Source organism: Amblyomma maculatum, chromosome 1 (assembly GCF_055883805.1).
Source record: "Amblyomma maculatum isolate TAMU_Amacu chromosome 1, ASM5588380v1, whole genome shotgun sequence".
In the NCBI taxonomy this organism is placed as follows: Eukaryota; Metazoa; Arthropoda; class Arachnida; order Ixodida; family Ixodidae; genus Amblyomma; species Amblyomma maculatum.
In genome coordinates, this window is record NC_139344.1 from 96,216,105 (window position 1) to 96,235,251 (window position 19,147).

At 44.8% G+C, this 19,147-nt stretch overlaps 1 protein-coding gene across 2 annotated transcripts in view; it reads right to left on the minus strand.

Moving 5' to 3' along the window:
* The window catches only part of PIG-O (phosphatidylinositol glycan anchor biosynthesis class O), a 69,959-nt gene that overhangs the window by 26,499 nt on the left and 24,313 nt on the right, over positions 1 to 19,147 (minus strand). For both annotated transcript variants that reach the window (XM_084588610.1, XM_084588609.1), the window contains exons 8-10: positions 18,789 to 19,083; positions 10,588 to 10,804; positions 4,248 to 4,543 (exon numbers count right to left, since the gene is read on the minus strand). In XM_084588610.1, coding sequence (XP_084444736.1) covers positions 4,248 to 4,543; positions 10,588 to 10,804; positions 18,789 to 19,083 — 808 coding nt within the window. The remainder of the gene's footprint in view (positions 1 to 4,247; positions 4,544 to 10,587; positions 10,805 to 18,788; positions 19,084 to 19,147) is intronic.

The window sequence follows — 19,147 nt, forward strand, 5'->3', positions numbered from 1 at the left end:
TGAGTAACATGTAACAACATACAAGCCGATCTGAAACATAGGCACTGTTATGCTAGAACAACATCCTTGCACAAGTTCTCTCTCTACACGTACTCTATAATATCTGAAATAAGTAATCTGAGCAAATATCTGAGTTCTGAACAACAACTCACTAAACATTTTTTTCAGCCATCGTTTAACAACTTTTAGTGTTGCAATTCCCAAGCACTAGTTCAACACGCCATACAGTCACGTCATTGCCGCCTCCAAGGTTCACAACTCCACTGTTTCCTCTCTTCTCAGAGGCTAAAACAATGTTTTCCTGACCATGAATGAGAAATGGAAGAAGCAGGCACCAAAGTTATAGATTGTTTGTACTAGCATTTTTTTGTGGAGTTTTCATTTTCAAATTTTTATACTGTTTGTAACATCTCCAGGCTTAGTTTTATGCACCAACAGCAACAAATGAAACACAAATAGGATACCTGTAATTTGAACATCTTCATAAAAGTATATTAGCGTCTGGATAAAAAAACAGGTGGGATGAATGCATCAGCATTTCTCTGAAGCGACCTCGTGCCAAGTGGAAATCAAATGCATTAGTATTCAGTTGCCCTCATCTAAAGCTTTACTGTTCACATTTCAATTGCCTTGTTTGCATTTAATGATTTGCTAATATAGTATTATGACTAGCAGTGAAAAGACTGTGCTGCAAAAGCACATATGCATGTTCGATGTCGAAAAATAACTGCATCAAAATCTTGATATGTACAGTCTTTGCTGAACAATTCTAGGTCACAGGAACCATGGATGGAGTGGACTGGTGGCTGAGTGGGAATGCTGCTGCAGCTGCTCCAAATGTATACCCAAGAAATTTTGGTGATGAGTTTATCTATCATCAACACGCAAATTTTCATGCATATTCCATTTCTCAAGCCTTTGAAGTTAGGGAATCATTTTCTCTGTAATTAAAAGGTGCAAATCCCCAACTGAAGTATCTTTCTTCTCGTAAAGAAATGAATAGGCATATGAGCTTTCTTCCCCTTTACATGAATATACTGACTGATGCTATTTGTTATTCAATAAACCAACTTTAGCCTTTCCCGCAGCTATCTGAATTTATTCAGTTATAATTTAGTCTGAGCTGAACTTTCACTGTTTGAAGAGCCCTAAAATTACAAAAGAGCCTTTATTTTGGCAAGTTAACTGGTGCATGAAGTTCATTTATGAGAAACAGCACATGGCCATGAAAGAGCAAAACAGGCGTTGTTATTGTCTTCTCACATCCATGTTTTTAGCACTGTTTCTCAGTAGCTAAAACTAAAAGAAGTAAAAAAAAAACACATTTATTCTAAAAATTACAAGCATGCATGTGTAAGGCAGGACACCAAGTGCTGAATGCATGTCACTAATGAGTTCTCCAAAGCACTCCGAACCCTCCAGTCTTTGTAACAACTCTGTTAGGCACTGTTATAAAAAAAAAATGAGCAAGGAGGAACTTAAAATGCAGTAACATTATGTTCAAATCCATAAAGTGTTTTCAAACAATAGTGTCTCTACCAGGTCCTTATGATAGCTACCATGGCAGCATTCCAATAACTTGGTTTAGCACAAAGGTAGATGAGTGTAAAAAAAAGTTAAGGAAGAACTCAGGTTAGCAGATAGAAAGAACCAAGCAAAGCAGTAGTGACCCCCCTCGCATCATCTGCAGCGCTTTCCTTCTAGAAGCATTAATATGATGGCATTAAAGACCTCGTTTTCCACAAAATCCTGCATCAGCATTGTTGGTGCTAACACTGAACGAAAACTCGCAGGCATGCCTCTGACAAGTGGCAGCTGGCAGGTGACATGGCTAGGAACTGATTGGTTGTCAGGTTGTGTGACATCCCAAGATCCCATGAAACGGCCGAGTTGGTAAGAGTTATGGTAGAAAAAAATAGCGCAAGGGAAGGGACAAGGAAGTCCCTATTTTCTTCTATCAACTCGGCCAGCAACACACTTTGATGTGGCAAGAGTTGCCAACTCGAATAGCTTCTTTGACATGGGAGAGTGAAATGAGAATCGAACCCTTTGAGACCCTTGGATTCCAAGTCACACACACTACCCCCTAGGCCACACAGGCATGTTCATACGGCTTGGTTAACCCTGTTTTTGCCGTACAGGTACTGCAGGTACTCCGTCCCGCGGCATTTTTGCCGTTTGGGTATGTGTAAAAAACATTTGACACTGGGGGAGAATTTTTTTCGGAACATTCGACAATCAAAGGGTTAAAATGGGGCTTTATATCTATGTTAGGTGGTATAATTTACGTAATGCGCTAGCTTACAAATGTATGCTAATGAGTATCTGTGAGACAACAGAGGAACAAATTATGGGATAGTGATTAAATGACTAGCGAAGTGCATGTATGCGAACGAGAATCTACAAAGGGAGCTGGCAGATAGGGGCCATTAACGCTTCCACGACACACTCATAAAGGTGGAGCTTAAGTGCCCTGCTTCATGGCTGAAGGACAGCAAAAATCAGTTATCAACTTTAACCCAATTCAAATTATATATTATTGCACTTAAGTGTACCAGCAACAGAATTATGCCTCTTCTGATCCACAGTGGCCTCTCCCAAAGCCCCGTCCACTGGCTTCAATGCAAAGGAAGCTAGGCCTGATGACACCCACTGTGTAGCGTGCTACCAGTATGCTGGCAAGCAGCACGTTGCTGCAGGAAACATGCCGCTAGCGTGGGTGCATTGTATATATTCAAGCTTCTAGGTTACAGAAAAGGTCATCTATTGCCGCATTTCATATATAGTTCATTATCAGTATATCTAACTATTCCTCAATCCTTTTCGAGTTCGATATATCCAGCATCGGCTGTATAAGCAGACAAAGACATCAAATTTTCAAGAGACTGCCTTGTTGATTTTACTTGCCAAGTGGCTGCGCTGGGTGCTTTCACGAATCAAAGCAACGCCTGCTGGTGATGTAAAGAAAACTTGCATATCATAATGGCTTTTCCAAGACAGCCAGCAGCAGTGCCTATGATGGCATCGTTAGCATAGTTAAGCTAGACCTGAAGCACGAGCTCCTGCCAAGCAGCACAGTCACAGAAGAGGCGAGTATGCCTTTGTGAATTCTTGTGAAGGCAGCATATTTAGCAAGTAATACAGAAACAGGGTTGTGTATACTGCAAGTGCAGCACTGGCTAGTGACAGGAGCCCACTCATAGGATTAATGCATTGCCCTATTCAGTGAGCATTTGCTGGCTGAAGTGCAGAGAAGATGTAAAGCCTTTCCTGGTTCATGTAACTGGGATGCATTACATATGCCATCAGTTGCCACAGCTCAATTCTATGATGCGCCAGTGAAGTGAAAACTCAGAAGTATCTCTGTGATTGTGCAGTAAAGGAGCAAAAAATGTGCTCAATGCCTTCCAACCCAGTTGCAGTCTCACATGCATCTGGCTGAGAATATCATCATTTCACTTTAAAATAGCCTAGAGAGACCCTATTATTCCGCAACATGATTGCTAAAATGACTAGAAGATCCTGCAGTGGCACCACCTTGTAGTATTAATGCTAACCTGTATGAATCACCATTGCTGTTCACAACACTGGACCATATTGTAACACCCTAAAGTATGGATCACTGAGTTGCATTGAAAGTTTCAAGAAAAAAATGGAGTTAATTTGCATCGCAGGGCCCCTTAAGCTAAGCCAAGCAAGATATCCAGTAGACAATAATGATCGCACATGAAGCATATATAAAAGTTTCACAAGCCACTTTACATTCAAAATTTTCTGTACTGCAAATAGGAGTATCTGTAGAGCGGCTATGGCCAGCCATATATTTGCTGTGAAGTGGATAGAATGTTAAAATCTCTGGTTTAAGAACTGATACCTTTACCCTGCCTAATATATATTGTTACGTAAAGACTCACGTAACAACATTACACACTATGATGCTCAGCTAACTTCAGCTTTAGCTGAAAAATTCCTGGCACACTGAGCATTCCCGGACCTACGGATACAGCCCATGTAAGAAGGCAGTCGGATGACCACAGGGAAGTATGGCTACATTTTGCCCATAAAGCCCATGTCTCATGCCTATAAATCCGTGCAATCTCTGAAGCAATATTGGCAGTACCCTGCCATGGCATATGTAATATAGTGCTGAAAGGCCCCCGAAAGAGCATCACAAGATTTGCACCAGTTTGCTCCCACAAAGCCAGGTGAGCAGCTGCCTGAAAGTCAGTGCTATAGAGGTGTCTCACCTGCAGCACAAGCAGCGTGCAGAAGGCAGCAAGTGGCAAGATTTCCTTCCGACCACAGCACGAGACTTGAGTAGAGAGTAACCTCTGCATCACAGGCAGGCTGGCAGCTGCCACAAGAGGACCCGCGAAAGTGTTCAGCAGCACCTTGAAGGCACCCAGTGTCATGGGTGGCTGATCAAGACGTGCACCCACAAATGCTGCTTTCCAATGGATTGTCGAGAAGCTTGTCTGGTGGCCTGTGCCAAAAAAGCCCAGCTGTCCCAGTAGCAACCAGCTCATTGCTGGTACCCACACATCTGCAAAGAAAGAGCCCGACATATTCAACGAGCAGCTTGTACAAATTGTGAGGCTTCTGATTATGCCAAACTTCAAAATGTGGAATCTATAGTACAAATGTAGGTGGTCTGTTATACCATCAGAGGTGGTTTTCACTGAAAAAGCTTGAAGTAATCAATTTTAAAAGGGAAGATCACAGTAGCGAGGAGAGGGATTAAAACCTTCACTATGAGAAAAAGGCGGATAAAACCATGCACACACTCCTCAATGCAATTTAAGTTCTCTTTTGAGTTGTTAGTTTCTTTTTTATTGCACACCTAAATGGAATGCTCCCTGAAACAGAATTTGTCTCACCAAAGGGAGCAATGTAGAGCCGAAGAGCATAACTTTAATGAACCTTTCTCACAAGAAAGGTTATCCAAACTCACTGTTTCGATGCAGCCATAGGGGACACTGTTGTCCCTCAACCTGTGATACTTCTCCCCAACCCACTTAAAGGGCAGCGAGTGCACAGCTTCATGCATTCAACAATGTGTCATCCTGCAAATTGATGCGCATCCTGGACTGCATGTGCTATGTACCTGTATTTCTTTCTCTCTCTTTTTCTGCCCTGCAACCCTTCCCTCGCGGCGTAGTCCAGCTGTCCACCCAGGATGAGACTGTTACCATACCTTTCTCCCCCCCCCCTGATCTCGCTTTTTCTCCTGACGCAAAAGCACATTTCCTGCACATTTTGTAAAACACCCTTTTTTAGCAACTTACATGCTGTGAATGCATAAGTATTAAATGCTACTGTTTTCCTTCTGTTGCATTTTTCTTTTAAATGAGTTTGAGTTGAGTTAGATGAGCGTTACCTCGGTTTTTTGGATTCTACTCATAGAGACCTTTTAAATGCCATATGACCTGAAGTTGTAGCCTAAAGTTCAATTCTTAATCACAGTTAACTAATTAAGAGTAGTTTATCAATATCTACAATTAACCAGTGCGATTACACTCGACACATGTTGTGTAACATTACATGACTTGATGCTATAGCATAAATTTCAATTTAATCATATAAAACAATTAACAATGATTACAACCCAAATTAGTCCAGTGCAATTATATTCAACATAAACTACACAGCCACTGCAGACACATTCTTCACATGTCGCACATGAGCAAAGCAACGCTATGCACTAAAATTGTTGAGAAACCACGGGCAGCAACTAAGCGTAGAGCACAAATTTGAGTTGAGCCATGACTGATTTCTTGCACATGATAATAGCATAAAAAACATTGAATGTGTTCTAGGGTAGCTTTAAGTTTTAAAAGCCCTTTGATGGCACTGGTGGCCCAACTGCCATTGCTATTGTTTCCACAAGACCCCACATCCTATTAAAGGCCACCATTTTAAGAACATGTAACCACTTAAAAAAAAAGGTAAGCAAAATCATGTTCAACAAAAGCCGCTATGGTGAAACGGCGAACCACACTAAGATGCTGCATAGTAGCTAAATGATATGGGGAATACTTGGTGCTAGTGGCAGAACTAGAAGATTGGTTTGGTTTGTGGGGTTTAATATCCCACAGCGACTCAGGCTATGAGAGACACTGTAGTGGAGTGCTTTGGAAATTTCGACCACCTGGAGTTCCTTAACGTGTAGTAACATCGCACACAACACGTGGGCACCTGGCTTTTCGCCTCCATCGAAAAGCGGTCGCCATGGCCGAGGTTCGATCCTGAATTCTTGGTCATAGAACTCGGGCGTCCTAACCACTGCACCATCACGGACGGCCCAGGAATAGAAGGGAAATGAGGACACTATAGAAACAAAAAGTTGGATATAGAATATATGTATAACTTTGCTGGTTGGTTGAATAAGGAATGCATAAATATGAGGTAGTCATTTTCATATAAACAGATAAAAATCGAAAAAGGTATACTAAATTCAGTTTTCAAGATCAGGCTTTAACTGCAAAAGGTCAATAATCTTGGCATGCAAGGCACAGCTGTTAAGCATAAGTTACAGTCAAAGTTGAAATTAAAGTAAATAGAGAAAGCCAGGGATGTGATGCAATGGTGGTCTTCTTAGATGAACAATGCAGTTACGCAATTTGAGGTAATGTGCCACTAGCTTAAACGCCTCTGCGGACTGGCAAGCACCACCCCCTTGTGGCCTGCAAGCTGAGCACTGTTTGTTCACTATCAACATTGACTCAGAGCTGTTAAAACTCAGTAGGTTAATCAACTGTATGTAGGACACTGCCAGGAAACTGAGTATGAGCATCATAAAAAAAGATTGCTTAGCTATGATAATACGAAAGCATGAACAAGACCACAAAGGCCATAGGCGCCTCTTCATATTACACCCTACAGCCCTAGCATGGCCGCCAAACCTGTACTTATGCAAGCACTCACACGCTGAAAGCATTAAAACCACACGCTTCTTCAAAACATCCTACATGTCGACCCAGCATTGTAATTGTAGGACACATGCCGCCGCGCACGGAAGAAGCGCCATGGCCTGTCATTCGACTTCTCCCAGCTACGCACCGCTTGCTTGCTGGGCACTCAAGACTCCACATGCTCTCTCATGAATGGTTCCAACGTCATTTCCTTCACATTGCTGCTGATGGACTGTGAAAGTCGTATGCCAGCAATGGGTCTTTCGATCAATGGGGCTTGTAATGCTCCCACTTTAATGTCATATCTTTGCTATCACAATGGCTGAGCAGCAATGCAACCCAGTGCAACAATCCAAAGATAACATGTCAAATCCTTAGTAGCCCACTTCCATTTGAGTTTTTGACTATGAGCTATCTTATTTAATTTGGGTTACTCTTTTAGTGACTAACTACTCCTTCAACGAGCACAGCTCCAAGTACTACTATTTGCATGTTTACTCTTGTTATATTGTCACATGATGGTGACAATGACGTAGGTGACAAATGAGGCGACTAGAGTTGTGCTCAAATGAACTCTTTATTGAGCTGACTTGTGCCTGCAAAGAACTAAACGATTCGGCGGTGGTGATAACAGCAAGCGTGCTCATCAGTTGTAGATCTAAGAATGCCTATTGCATTCAGCAGTGCTCAATTTCAAGTAGACACAGAAACATCTCGATAAACCAACCAAGGAATACTGGAAAAATCTGGAATAATAAGAAAGCAGTTATGCTTGCCTGTAATCTTTCAAGACTAATCTCGGCGCATCTCATGCTACAAAAAAAAATTATAAAGCCGCATTTCGTGACACCAAGCATGAACAAAGAAAACAAGATCGTTCCATGCTCTACAGTCACAGTGATAAGGCCTCATGCTAGCTGCTGTTGAAGATGACAAAATAAAGATTTCAAAGGTTCATGGCAATATAAACAATTTATACTGACAAAGATACTAAGACAGGCTCTCAGTGGCTTTTGAACACACAGTATTGTCACACCTGCCTGCACTTAGCACAGAGATCTGACATGGCCAGGTCTCACCACAGCATATGCATGGTAGAAGAACAAATGGTAGCGCAACTCCCATAGAAGCCTGCGTGTCGACTCTGAGCAAGGCTTTAGTTTTCCGGCGCCCCCTGTGAACTGTGAGGCACAACAAACACGTGACGTTGCTTGTGACGTCACAGTGACGTACTTTTGGCAGGGAATTTGATTGTCTTTTTACTTATGAACGAAAAACAAGGCCAACAACGACGGAGGCAGAACGATGCTCGGATAAGGCAGAAAAATTGACACCGTAACTGTTCAGCCAACTTTACTTGACATGGACTTCTACTGTCAAGTTTTACGTTAACTGAAATGTTACGGCATCTTTAACCACCTTATCATAGCATCATTCTGCCTCCGTCGTCGTTAGCCTAGTCTTTCGTCGCGCGTCATGTAAACGCATTCTGGGGCTTTCTTTGGGCACGTTTGTGAACAAGGGCCTTCAAGTGAATTCGGCAAGCACATGGATAGAATCACATGGCTTGAGGCATTTCACTAAGGGCATAAATGAGTGAAGCTGTGCTGCATAGAAAGCCAGGCTTTATTAATTCACGATTACTTACATAGACGCTTCACGACAATAAAAGTGTAGGAAAGCGACCACCGCTCATTCGTCACGGTCTTCATGAAATCCTCGTGATAACAAAATGACCTGAGCGTAGGTCTCCAAACGAGACACGGTGAGATTATAAAACGGTAAAAGATCTTGCTAAAAACAAAGTACATATCAGCGTCAAAGAACAACAAAAACAAACGAACGGAATAACTAATGCTAGCGCTAGAACGCCAACCTGTAAGAGCTTAGGTTAGCTATTCAAATTGGGATTGCTAGTATTTAGAAGTTAAAGCGTCTGAGAAGTGAAAATATCTATGATATAGCTTCACTCCAATAAATCTCGCCCTGTTCACGATTCCCATGTTTTACTTGCGCTTCATTTGCCACTGAAAGGAGTCAATGTGAGGTTACAAATTTACAACTTAAGCATTTAACATGTTCATGAGAAAGATCCCATTGACAATAGGAACATCACTGTGATAACAGCTAAAGCACGTTCAGCGAACGTTGGTGCGACGACGCAGTAAGCAAAACATGCAGCAAAGGGAGCGGAACGGAAGGCTTTGAGCAATGCGACACGCGTCTTGGGGGCAATAAAATCTCACCTTCACCGCTCAATTCAAACATTCAGCGATACGCCGCTCATGCAGACGTGTATCCGTAAAACAAGTCACCACTTTTACGACGTGCCTGGGAGGCCGAGCCGAGCCGCCGAGCTGTGACGCAGCATTGTCCCATCGTCCGGAAATGCGCACATGCAGCGGCAATCAGTTTCTCATCGAGCACAGACAGTCTTCGCCTTGCTGTAAAGCTCTACCACAACCAGCAGAATGAAATACTGACTGTTTGTTACAGATAACCCACTCTGTACGCAGCACGCAACGATGAACGTTGAACCGGGGCCGATGACGCAACCATTCCGCGGATGAAAAAAGCTTTGGTCTGAGCCATATCTGAGCTTTGGGCAACTACGCAGTGGATAATAAGTTGCCGAGAGAGGCCGTTAGAAACAAGTTAAAATATTATTAAAAATGTGGCACATTTTTTCTTACGCAAGAAACAAAAACTGCATTCATTCCTGAGCGCGAATATTATGTTTACTTTCTAGTTCTTAGGAGTTCTGGCAGATCTTATTTTCTGTGCGATAGTAATTTGCCTCACAGTTCGCAGGAGCCATCATCATCGAGTTGATGCCGCTGGCAGTAGGCAGCTGCACGCGTTTTCTTCCAAGTTGCGCGACCAGTTGTACATTGACCTTGGCATATGTGTCACGCGCATGTTGCCTCTGGCAGACAAAAAGTGTACGAAGTTCACTCGCTCTTCAACTTTGCGCTTAAAATTTTGGCACTAAATTTTCAACTGATGCGATGCGCCAATACACATTAATGCAGCACAGAAATGGTCATGCATTGTCACTGTGTGCACTGCCCGCGGCGGACAAAGGCACCTACTGCACGAGGAAGTGAGACACACATACATTAATACATACATCTGCGCCTGCAGGATAAATTTAGTTAATGAATTTGTCACTATAAAAGCAGTAGAGAAGCTTGTGCCCTTGAACTAAACACCTGACCGCCTGCAGAGTTGACAGCTGCGCTGCATACGACATCATAGGGAGACACACAGCTACCAAACTGGTCACTTTCAATGAGTCTGGAGCAGGAGCGAAACTAAAACTCTGACGTACACAAATGACTTGCTGCAGAAGAAAGCAAAAGGGCAGGTGAAAAGAAAGAGACCTATAAGCGCACTTTTCAAGTAGACTAATGCGAGCTCCTTTCGTGCCCTCATATCAGCTCATTTTATGCATAACGCAATAAATGCTCTATCGCAATTATTCTTTTGCTGAAAGGGCATTTTATTCACTGTTTTCATATAACGTGTTTGGGCACACCCAGCGGGCTTACTGTTGCAACACCCAGAATCTTGTTTCGGGGCACTTCTGGTAACATCAACTTGGGAGAAGACAAACACATTTTTCATTGTACCTGCAAGTTCTCCTGTCTACCGCATATTCACAAAGCACATTTACCAGTTGGAGGCGCTGACGACCACAGCTGAGTAAGGCCCCATAGAGCGGCAGCTTGCAGACACAGTGGTACAGCATAGCTCTCACCAGCCAGAGTCAAAAGGAACAGCAGAGCAGATGCAGGGAGGAGGCCCAAGTAACTTGGGGAAGAATGGGGAACAGCCCAGCCGAGCAGAGCCAAGGCTACGCTCACCACCATTGCTGTGTTAGGAAGTAGCTCCTAAGCAGAAAATGGAAACAACCAATTAGTATGCTTATTGCTTTTAAAACCGGCATTCAGAAAAGACCAAGTCAGAATTTGCTGCAGAAACTGTTAGTAGCCAGGCGCAGCTCTCTTGGAAAAAATCCCCCCCCCCCCCCCCTTTTTCTTACTCCCTGCAGAAGCAATTAAAAGGGTCCCAGGATTCTGTTCCCACATCAAACATCAAATGAAATTCAAAATTTAGTTATATTTAACACATTCCTCTGCATAGCATGATAATCCCCTGAAATTGAGCCACAGTTCTACACAGTCGGCGTTCACATAGAATATTTTTAAGATTCCGAGGAGAATTCAAAGATTTTAAGCATATAATAAGATAATTATCAAGTAAGACAAAATATGGTTATTTAATCATGCAGACTACAAATATTTCAGACTTGGAGTCATTAGAAGCTTGCCTCCTCTAAGGAGAGTTAGGTCAGTTTCAACCCAAACAATCCTCATGAAAACCATCTGCAGGCTCCTACAAAGACCAGATTATTTTCTGCAGCTTCGTCTCTACGTGCAAGTTCTTCAGCTCTGACTACGATGCCTTCAAAAGGAAAGCACCTTTGCAAAATGAAGCCTGCATGCTGCTTCATTTTTTGGCTTTCAAATACCCAGACACTTTCATAGAGAGCAGGCTGCTATGTCTTCTGAGTGCACTACACATGGCTCAGTGAGAAGCATAATACAATTCTGCTGTTGTGTGTTCCACATGAATTTTCTTGCTGACATTCTAACCTCTTTCCATTATGCTAAGAAACTGGATTGTAACCACGCTCATATGCAGGCATTCCAGGTGATTATTTTTCAGCGCACAAGAAACATCTCACTGTGCAGCTGCTTCTACAAGCATATGATCTGCTGGTGTGCTTAGCACTTTCAAAGTGAGCCTGATGGGACAATTCACCAATTGTAGCAATAATCTTTTTTTTTTTTGGCATATTGTGCACTTTCTCTGATCAGTTTGCTAACAGCACAACAATGATAATTTTTATAGGCAAAACAATTAGCTCTTTCCCCAAAGTAAGAAAAAGAGCGGGAAAAAAAGTAGGTCTTTACGGCATTAACTAGCATGTTTAATATTTAATGCAGTACCTCAATATGAAGCCACATATCGCATTCACTCACGTAATGAACTCGCTTTTTCTTTAAAAAAAATTCATGATTTGAGGGGAGGGTTCAATATGCAAGGAAAAAGAGTTAAGAGATGTTTTTTTTGTGTGGGAGTCGAAATTTTATATCATACAGCCATCCATCCCACCCATCCATCGTCAACAAATTCATGTGGTCAGCCAAAATCAGGTCCCTGGTTTTTTAGCATTTGTGAAGATGAGCCCTGTTTGCTGGTTGCTGATGAAGAGAAAGCAGTGTGTGGAATTGTGATCGCGCAGATCATCGTGCTGGTTTGATCATCGTGTGCTTCCTTGCTGACCTCGACGCCGTCCTCGACATATAAATCAAACCTTCTCTTACACTTGGTGGAGGTGCAGCCTGATACCCTTGCCTCACGCTGAAGCTTCGCACCCATACGCTACCGGTAATTCACATGGCCGAAGACGAACACCCACCAACCGCCCCGATCACCCCGCCGGTCGTCTGCTCTGGCTCCTTACGCCAACGAGACCCTACGCTCTTCACTGGGACAGACGACACCGACTGTGAAGACTGGCTTGCTTCATACGAGCGAGTGAGTTCGTACAATAGGTGGGACGATGCAACAAAGTTAACGAACGTTATCTTTTATTTGACCAGAGTCGCCAACCTGTGGTATCGTAACCACGAAGCAGAAATCACGAATTGGGACTCATTTAAGGCGAACCTTACCACACTGTTTCGTCGTCCTACTGTACGCAAGCTCCGCATCGAGCAACGCTTGCACGATCGAACGCAGCGGCTCGGCAAGACGTTTACCAACTACATTGAAGATGTGCTCCACCTATGCAGTCGCGTAAACGCCCAGATGCCCGAGGCACAAAAGATCAAGCACATCCTGAAGGGCATCGAATATGACACCTTTCTCATGTTAACATCCCGGGATTTGACAACTGGTACAAGTTGTCAACCTTTGTCAAAGCTACAATGAGTTGCGCAAACAGCGACTCCTTCCTCGACAGCCTTCCGCGCCTGTGGAATCACTTTCTGGCCTCCCCGCTACATCTGAGACCTCATCGCTGCTGCAGCAGCTCAAAGATTTCATCCGAGAGGAAGTTGCTCGCCAAATATTACTATTGCCCACAAACTGCGAGCTTTCCCGTAATTTGGCGCCCCTTCGACAGGTCATCGCCGACCGTGTTGCGGACGCCCTTTCCCCTGTCCATCCGCCAGCGCCCATTCCTCAGCCCGCAAAAGCCATTGAGACCCTCGCATACGCCGACGTCGCTCCACCTGTCGCTCCACCAATGACATGCGCCCCCCCTCCTGTCGCACCGTTGACGTACGCTGCGGTCACTGCCTGACCACGGCCACCTAGCTACCCTGTGGTGTACGCTACGCCTCCAGCGCCTGCACAGGAATTTCTTCAGGTGCCGCAGCCTTTCGTTCCGCCTTGTCCGCAGCGCCGCAATCCATGGCGAACAAGTGATAACCGCCCCATTTGTTATTTTTGTGGATGTGCTGGCCATATTGTCCGGTACTGCCGAAATCGCACTCCCAATGATTTTCTATCGCGCCGAACATCAGCTTCCTGGCAGCCAACCCGGGATCAGTACGCAGCCGCCGATTCATCTGCAGGTTCCGTTGCGAATGACCGTACTACCTTTTCTCCTCGATGCTCAACCTCGCCGCGTCGCCGCTCCCTATCTCCTCTGCGCCGCCATCCCAATCATGCGCAAGAGGAAAACTGAATGCCGCAGTTCCTGAGGCGAGAACTGCGCAACGAGCGAACTGTAAAAGGCCTCACGTATCTCCTGCAAATCTGCTTGAAGTTTCTGTTGAGGGTGTTATAGTACTGGCTCTGGTCGACACCGGCGCTGCTGTTTCTGCCATGGCTGCAAGTCTTTGCCATTCATTGCGCAACGTGACGACACCTATTTCAGGATTCTCGCTATGCACGGCAAGTGCCCAGCCTGTAGAGCGTATAGCGGTGTGCACCACTCGAGTCATCATTCAAGAAGTTTTGTACGCAATAGAGTTCGTAGTTTTGACTTCCTGCTCTCATGATCTTGGGTTTGGATTTTCTGTCGCGTCATAATGCGGTGATCAACTGTGCACGTGCCAAACTGGACTTTTTTGCGCTAGACGAACTGTCGCCGAACGTTCCTTTTCCCAAAGTCCTCATTGCCGAAGATACTGATCTCCCTGCGTGTTCTTTCGTTCTTGTGCCCACCGCTTGGTCTTTTTCCCGCTGTACTGATGAACTTTTCATCCTATCGCCTACCTTTCTAAGCCGCCAAAATCTTCTCCTGCCGTAAGCCGTACTTTCTGTGTCAGCTGGCCTCGCCGCGCTCTGGATTTGTAATCCGTTCTCATTTCCCGTATCCCTGCGTCGCGGTGAATGCCTTGGCACCATCCAGCTCATTGACTCTATTCTCCCTGGTGACACCCGCTTCACAACCCGCTGACTTGGCTGCACTCACACCGCCGGTTCTTGCGCTGGACCAGTCTTCTGCTGACGTTTTCCTCCGCTGCACATCAACTGTTGCCCACCCCACTGACACCGGTTCCCATGCTCCTCTGCGTCAGCGCCCCTATCGAGTGTCGGCCACCGAGCGCCGAGTTATTGAAGGCCAAGTTCACACAATGTTACAGAATGGAGTGATTGAGCCTTCTAATAGTTTCTGGTCCTCCCCTGTTGTCCTAGTGCGGAAGAAAGACGGTTCTATTCGCTTCTGCGTTGACTACCGTCGCCTAAACAAAATCACGAGGAAAGACGTCTACCCTCTTCCGCGTATAGATGATGCATTGGACTGCTTACAAGGTGCTGAACTCTTTTCTTCGCTTGATTTACGATCCGGTTACTGGCAGGTGCCCATGGCTGCGGAAGATCGCCCTAAAACCAAGTTTGTCACCCCCAATGGCCTGTTTGAATTTGCCGTCATGCCGTTCGGTCTCTGCAATGCTCCTGCTACATTCGAGCGTATGATGGATACAATTCTGCGTGGCCTAAAGTGGAAGACGTGCCTCTGTTACCTTGACGACATCGTGGTGTTCTCGCCGGACTTTGCGACCCACCTCTCTCGACTGAAGCAGGTCTTGACATGTCTTTCGAACACCGGTCTGCAGTCCAACTTCACTGCTCGTGAGCTGACCATTTTGGGCCACGTTGTGTCCAAAGATGGTATCCGTCTTGATCCCGTCAAACTTCGAGCTGTGACTGCATTCCTGAAACCTACTACCATCAAGCAACTAAGGAGTTTTTTTTGGGGTCTGTGCTCATACTTTCGGTGTTTTATACGGAACTTTGCTTCCATTTTCGCCCCGCTGACTGAGCTCCTCGGCAATAACTCAGACATTTCACTGTGGTCATCAGCATGCGACGACGCCTACAACACCTTGCGCCGCCTCCTCATAGCCCCGCCCATCCTGCGCCATTTTGACCTGTTTATCGATTGTAGCTTTCTGTAACCAAATTCCATCAATTGTACTGTGTGTCCAAGAACACAGGAGTGCACAGTCATGTGACAATTCTGAAATTTTGCAGGCTTCATTTTAAGCTAAAGAAAAAATAAATGAATCGCAATAAAGCTGTTTTGGAGAAAATAATTAAAATGGGCATTTTTCAATATACACTCTCATCACTATCAATTTGATACCGTCAATCCAGATGGGTCATTGCTACGCTTGAGATATGTCATACTAGCGCAGAAGTACTCATACAACCATCAGAGCCTAGCAAAAATCTTGCTTGTGCTTCGCTGGTTGCCATAGCAACTGTGATGGCAGTTGTTGTCGAGCCACAGAAGCAGCAAGAGGGACAACGGCATGCACAGCAGATACCCCTGAGGCAGTGGCGTAGCCAGAAATTTTGTTCGGGGGGGGGGGTTCACGTTGCAGCGCGTCCTCCTCCATATAGAATTTGTCGATGGATCAAATATGATTAATTCCAGCCAATAGCCAATAGCCATTGTGTATTAGGTGCTGCAAACGAATTCTTGAATGCCACGCAGTACGCACTGCCAAGACAAATGTAAAATATTAACTTTATTATAAAAGAACATATATGTATGTGACAAACATTGTGGCAGAAATAACTGACATCAATGCTTCCCTGATTCTGTCTGTTGAATAAGTACAGAAAATATTAAACGAAATCTAGAACTATATCAGTTCGAAACCAGCAAAGCAGTGCATACCGCTGATATGAAAATGTAAAGGCCAAGAAATTAACACTTTGACGGGAAATGCTTTATTGAATCTGTCATCCAAGACGCTTGTTTACATTTTTGTACACGTCCAACAGCCAATGACGCTGTCCTTTTTTCCATTTATTGCACAGGAACACCTGTCACCGGTCGTATACTGTGGGTAATTTAAGTGAAATTATAGTCGCAACAGAGAGCGCACAGAAAGGATTAAGGTCTGAAAGGGCAGCTCATCTCCGTCTCCATCCCAAAAAAGGGGGTGGCGGGGAGGGGGCTTGGGCGCCTCATCAGGAGACAAACGGTCACTGCGCCGCCATCGGCGCCGCTTCGATGCCTTTTGGTCACGGTCGCTCACCGGCGTCCGCAAGATACGTAGGGTGGCGTAGAGCGGTGTAGGAAAAAAAAAACGAGGTGCAATAAAAAAACCAAAACGCTCCTGGGCCAATATGTTCACCTCCTTCTCTTCGGCGCGTAGGAAGAAGCGTGAAAACGAAAAAAAACAAAAAAACAACCACAAACAAAAAGCGCAACCACAGAGAGAGCATAGTGTACGGGGAGAAGGGCGAGGGAGTACCACTAAGAGCTGCTACAGCATGGTGTGGATTCGCAGAAGGCACGAGAAAAAAGAAAGCCCCAAAAGAGAGACACAGGGATTTTGAGGAAGCGGGGAGTCGAAGGCGAGGGAAATACTGCCTTTGAAACACTGAGCGGGAATGGAAACCTGTCTTGTTTCATCGTCCACCCCCACCTCCGCGGCCGGTACGAGTTGACGCGACGAGCCCGCTCGCTATCTAAACGCCCTTGAAACTTAGTGCTCGGAAATGGTTCCTGGCTTTACGTGACTCCGTCTGCACAGACGTTGCAACGAAATGTAGCCGCCAAGTTCGTAATGTTCATGCCGAAATGTATTTTTGAACGAACCAGAAAAAGATATTGTAGACAAAACCCAGAATGCTTTTGAGCGCCGGTGGTTGTTTTGGTCGGCGGTGCATGACAGCACGAAAACATTTCAAGGGGGGGGGGGGGGGGGGCTGAAGCCCCATAAGCCCCCCCCCCCCCTGGCTACGCGCCTGCCCTGAGGCAGGGCCTCTCCTCCTTAATGCCTCTGGCGCGCTACTTGCTTGTACAGCATCCCTAATGGACCTCCATGTGCCATATCGAAATTGTGATGCAACCAATCTCTGTGCAGAATTCAGTGTGATTGTCATAACATTTTGTTTCCCATTCAGCATCCATCAGCTAGTCAAGTTGGAAGCTAGATTCTGAGAGGAATTCAATCCGAAAACATATGTACCTCCAAATGTGTTGTGCAATAAAGACATTTAATGCATTGCCGAACTCTGTGGCAGTCTTTCACTGCTAAACTGGCAAGCAAAACCATGACAAACCATGTCAAACAGTGCTTCCGCACGTCTTAATCGATTTAAGTGGAGTTAAACACAGCTAATTTTTGCAAAGTAAGTAAGTCAAATGATTAGTAGTATCCTCCAAGAAGGAGTAGTTTCGTAATACGGGAACAATTATTAGCATCGACCAAAGCACAGCCACACAGCTGGAAAAGAAAGCTATACAACTTTCACAAAAATTTCACATTTGAAAAAAATTCATACTGGTCCAGAGTTTGACCCTGGGACCATCACCTAATTAGGGCAGTCGCTGCTCTACCGAGCTAAATGAAGTGGGTAGCTCAGTTGGCAGAGCGACTGTGCTGATAAAGCAGGGGTTCTGGGTTTGTATTTCGTACTGGGATGATTTCTTCCAATTACAAAGTTGGACCAACACCACTCCCACTTCCAAGGTCATTTATCATTTTGTGGTCGCCATAACATGGTATGGCTAGCCTACTAATAGGCTAGCCTACTGCTGCGCTTGGGTGAATGCTAAGGAGTAATTGCTCATTTACTGGAAAAGGAGTTCCAGTTGCTTCTCCTTTCTCCACTACACTCATTCATTCATATGCGCGCTGCATTTCCTTAACAGACCTGGGAAAATTTGGACCAAGACACACTGTACTTTCAGTATTAAACTTTTAGTATTCTAAGTATTTCTTGGCTTCAAAATTATTGTTTAAAACACAGGTGGCACATTTGCAAAGCTCAAAGGCAGAAGGATGAAGGGTGAACAAAACTTTGCGCTAGTGCTGGGGTCAGCTGCTGATGAAGGACAGCAGCTTAGTATGATGACCTCCCAAATAAAATTTTATTGAAGTGGTTTGCAATGCATTAAATATACAATCAGAAAATAAAGCAAATTACTAGTGCGTTGCACAATGCACTTTGCATTAAGACATTAAACAGCAAAACGACTCAAAACACACATCGTTTTACTCTGAAATTTTCAAAACACTACAACCTTTCGATACTTTAACTCTGCCAACTATACAATAAAAAAGAAAGTGTAAATGATGGAATGACAGTTATGCTACAATAACCAGTTAATTTCATTTACAGCAATGTCATGCCTCTTGTATCATGCTGAAGAGCAAAATTTAAATCATGGCACAGTATGAAGCACTAGAGAGCTCTGATAGCATATTGGTTCCAGCTAACTCAGTTGAAGTGAAGCATATTGAACAGAGAAGCAAAGAAAAAGCATAACAATGATACAAAAACAGCAAAGTGTAAGTACGTCAAGTGCCTGCAGTGACTACAGCATACCTGGTGGGAACCCAGAACACCCTGGATGGTGGCAGGTGGCTTGAGCTGGACAAACCAGTGTGCCAAGAGAGCTCCCGTGGCAGCCATTAGGCCCACTCGTGCCAAAGCAGCACCCAAGCCCGAGGAAGCCCTGGGTGGCCATGCACCCCATGCCAGCAGAAGGGCACAGCCGCTTGCCCCCAGCACTCGCTCCAGGCCCAACACCTGAGGCTCAGAAGGGCTCTTCTGCAGCACACTCTCCTCGCATGGCTGCCCTAGGTGCTCTTCTCGGCAGCGCCAAAATAACGCTGAAAACCTGTGAGCAAAAGATTGCCCAAATAATGCACACTTTGTTCATACATTGCAGCACCACCTGAATG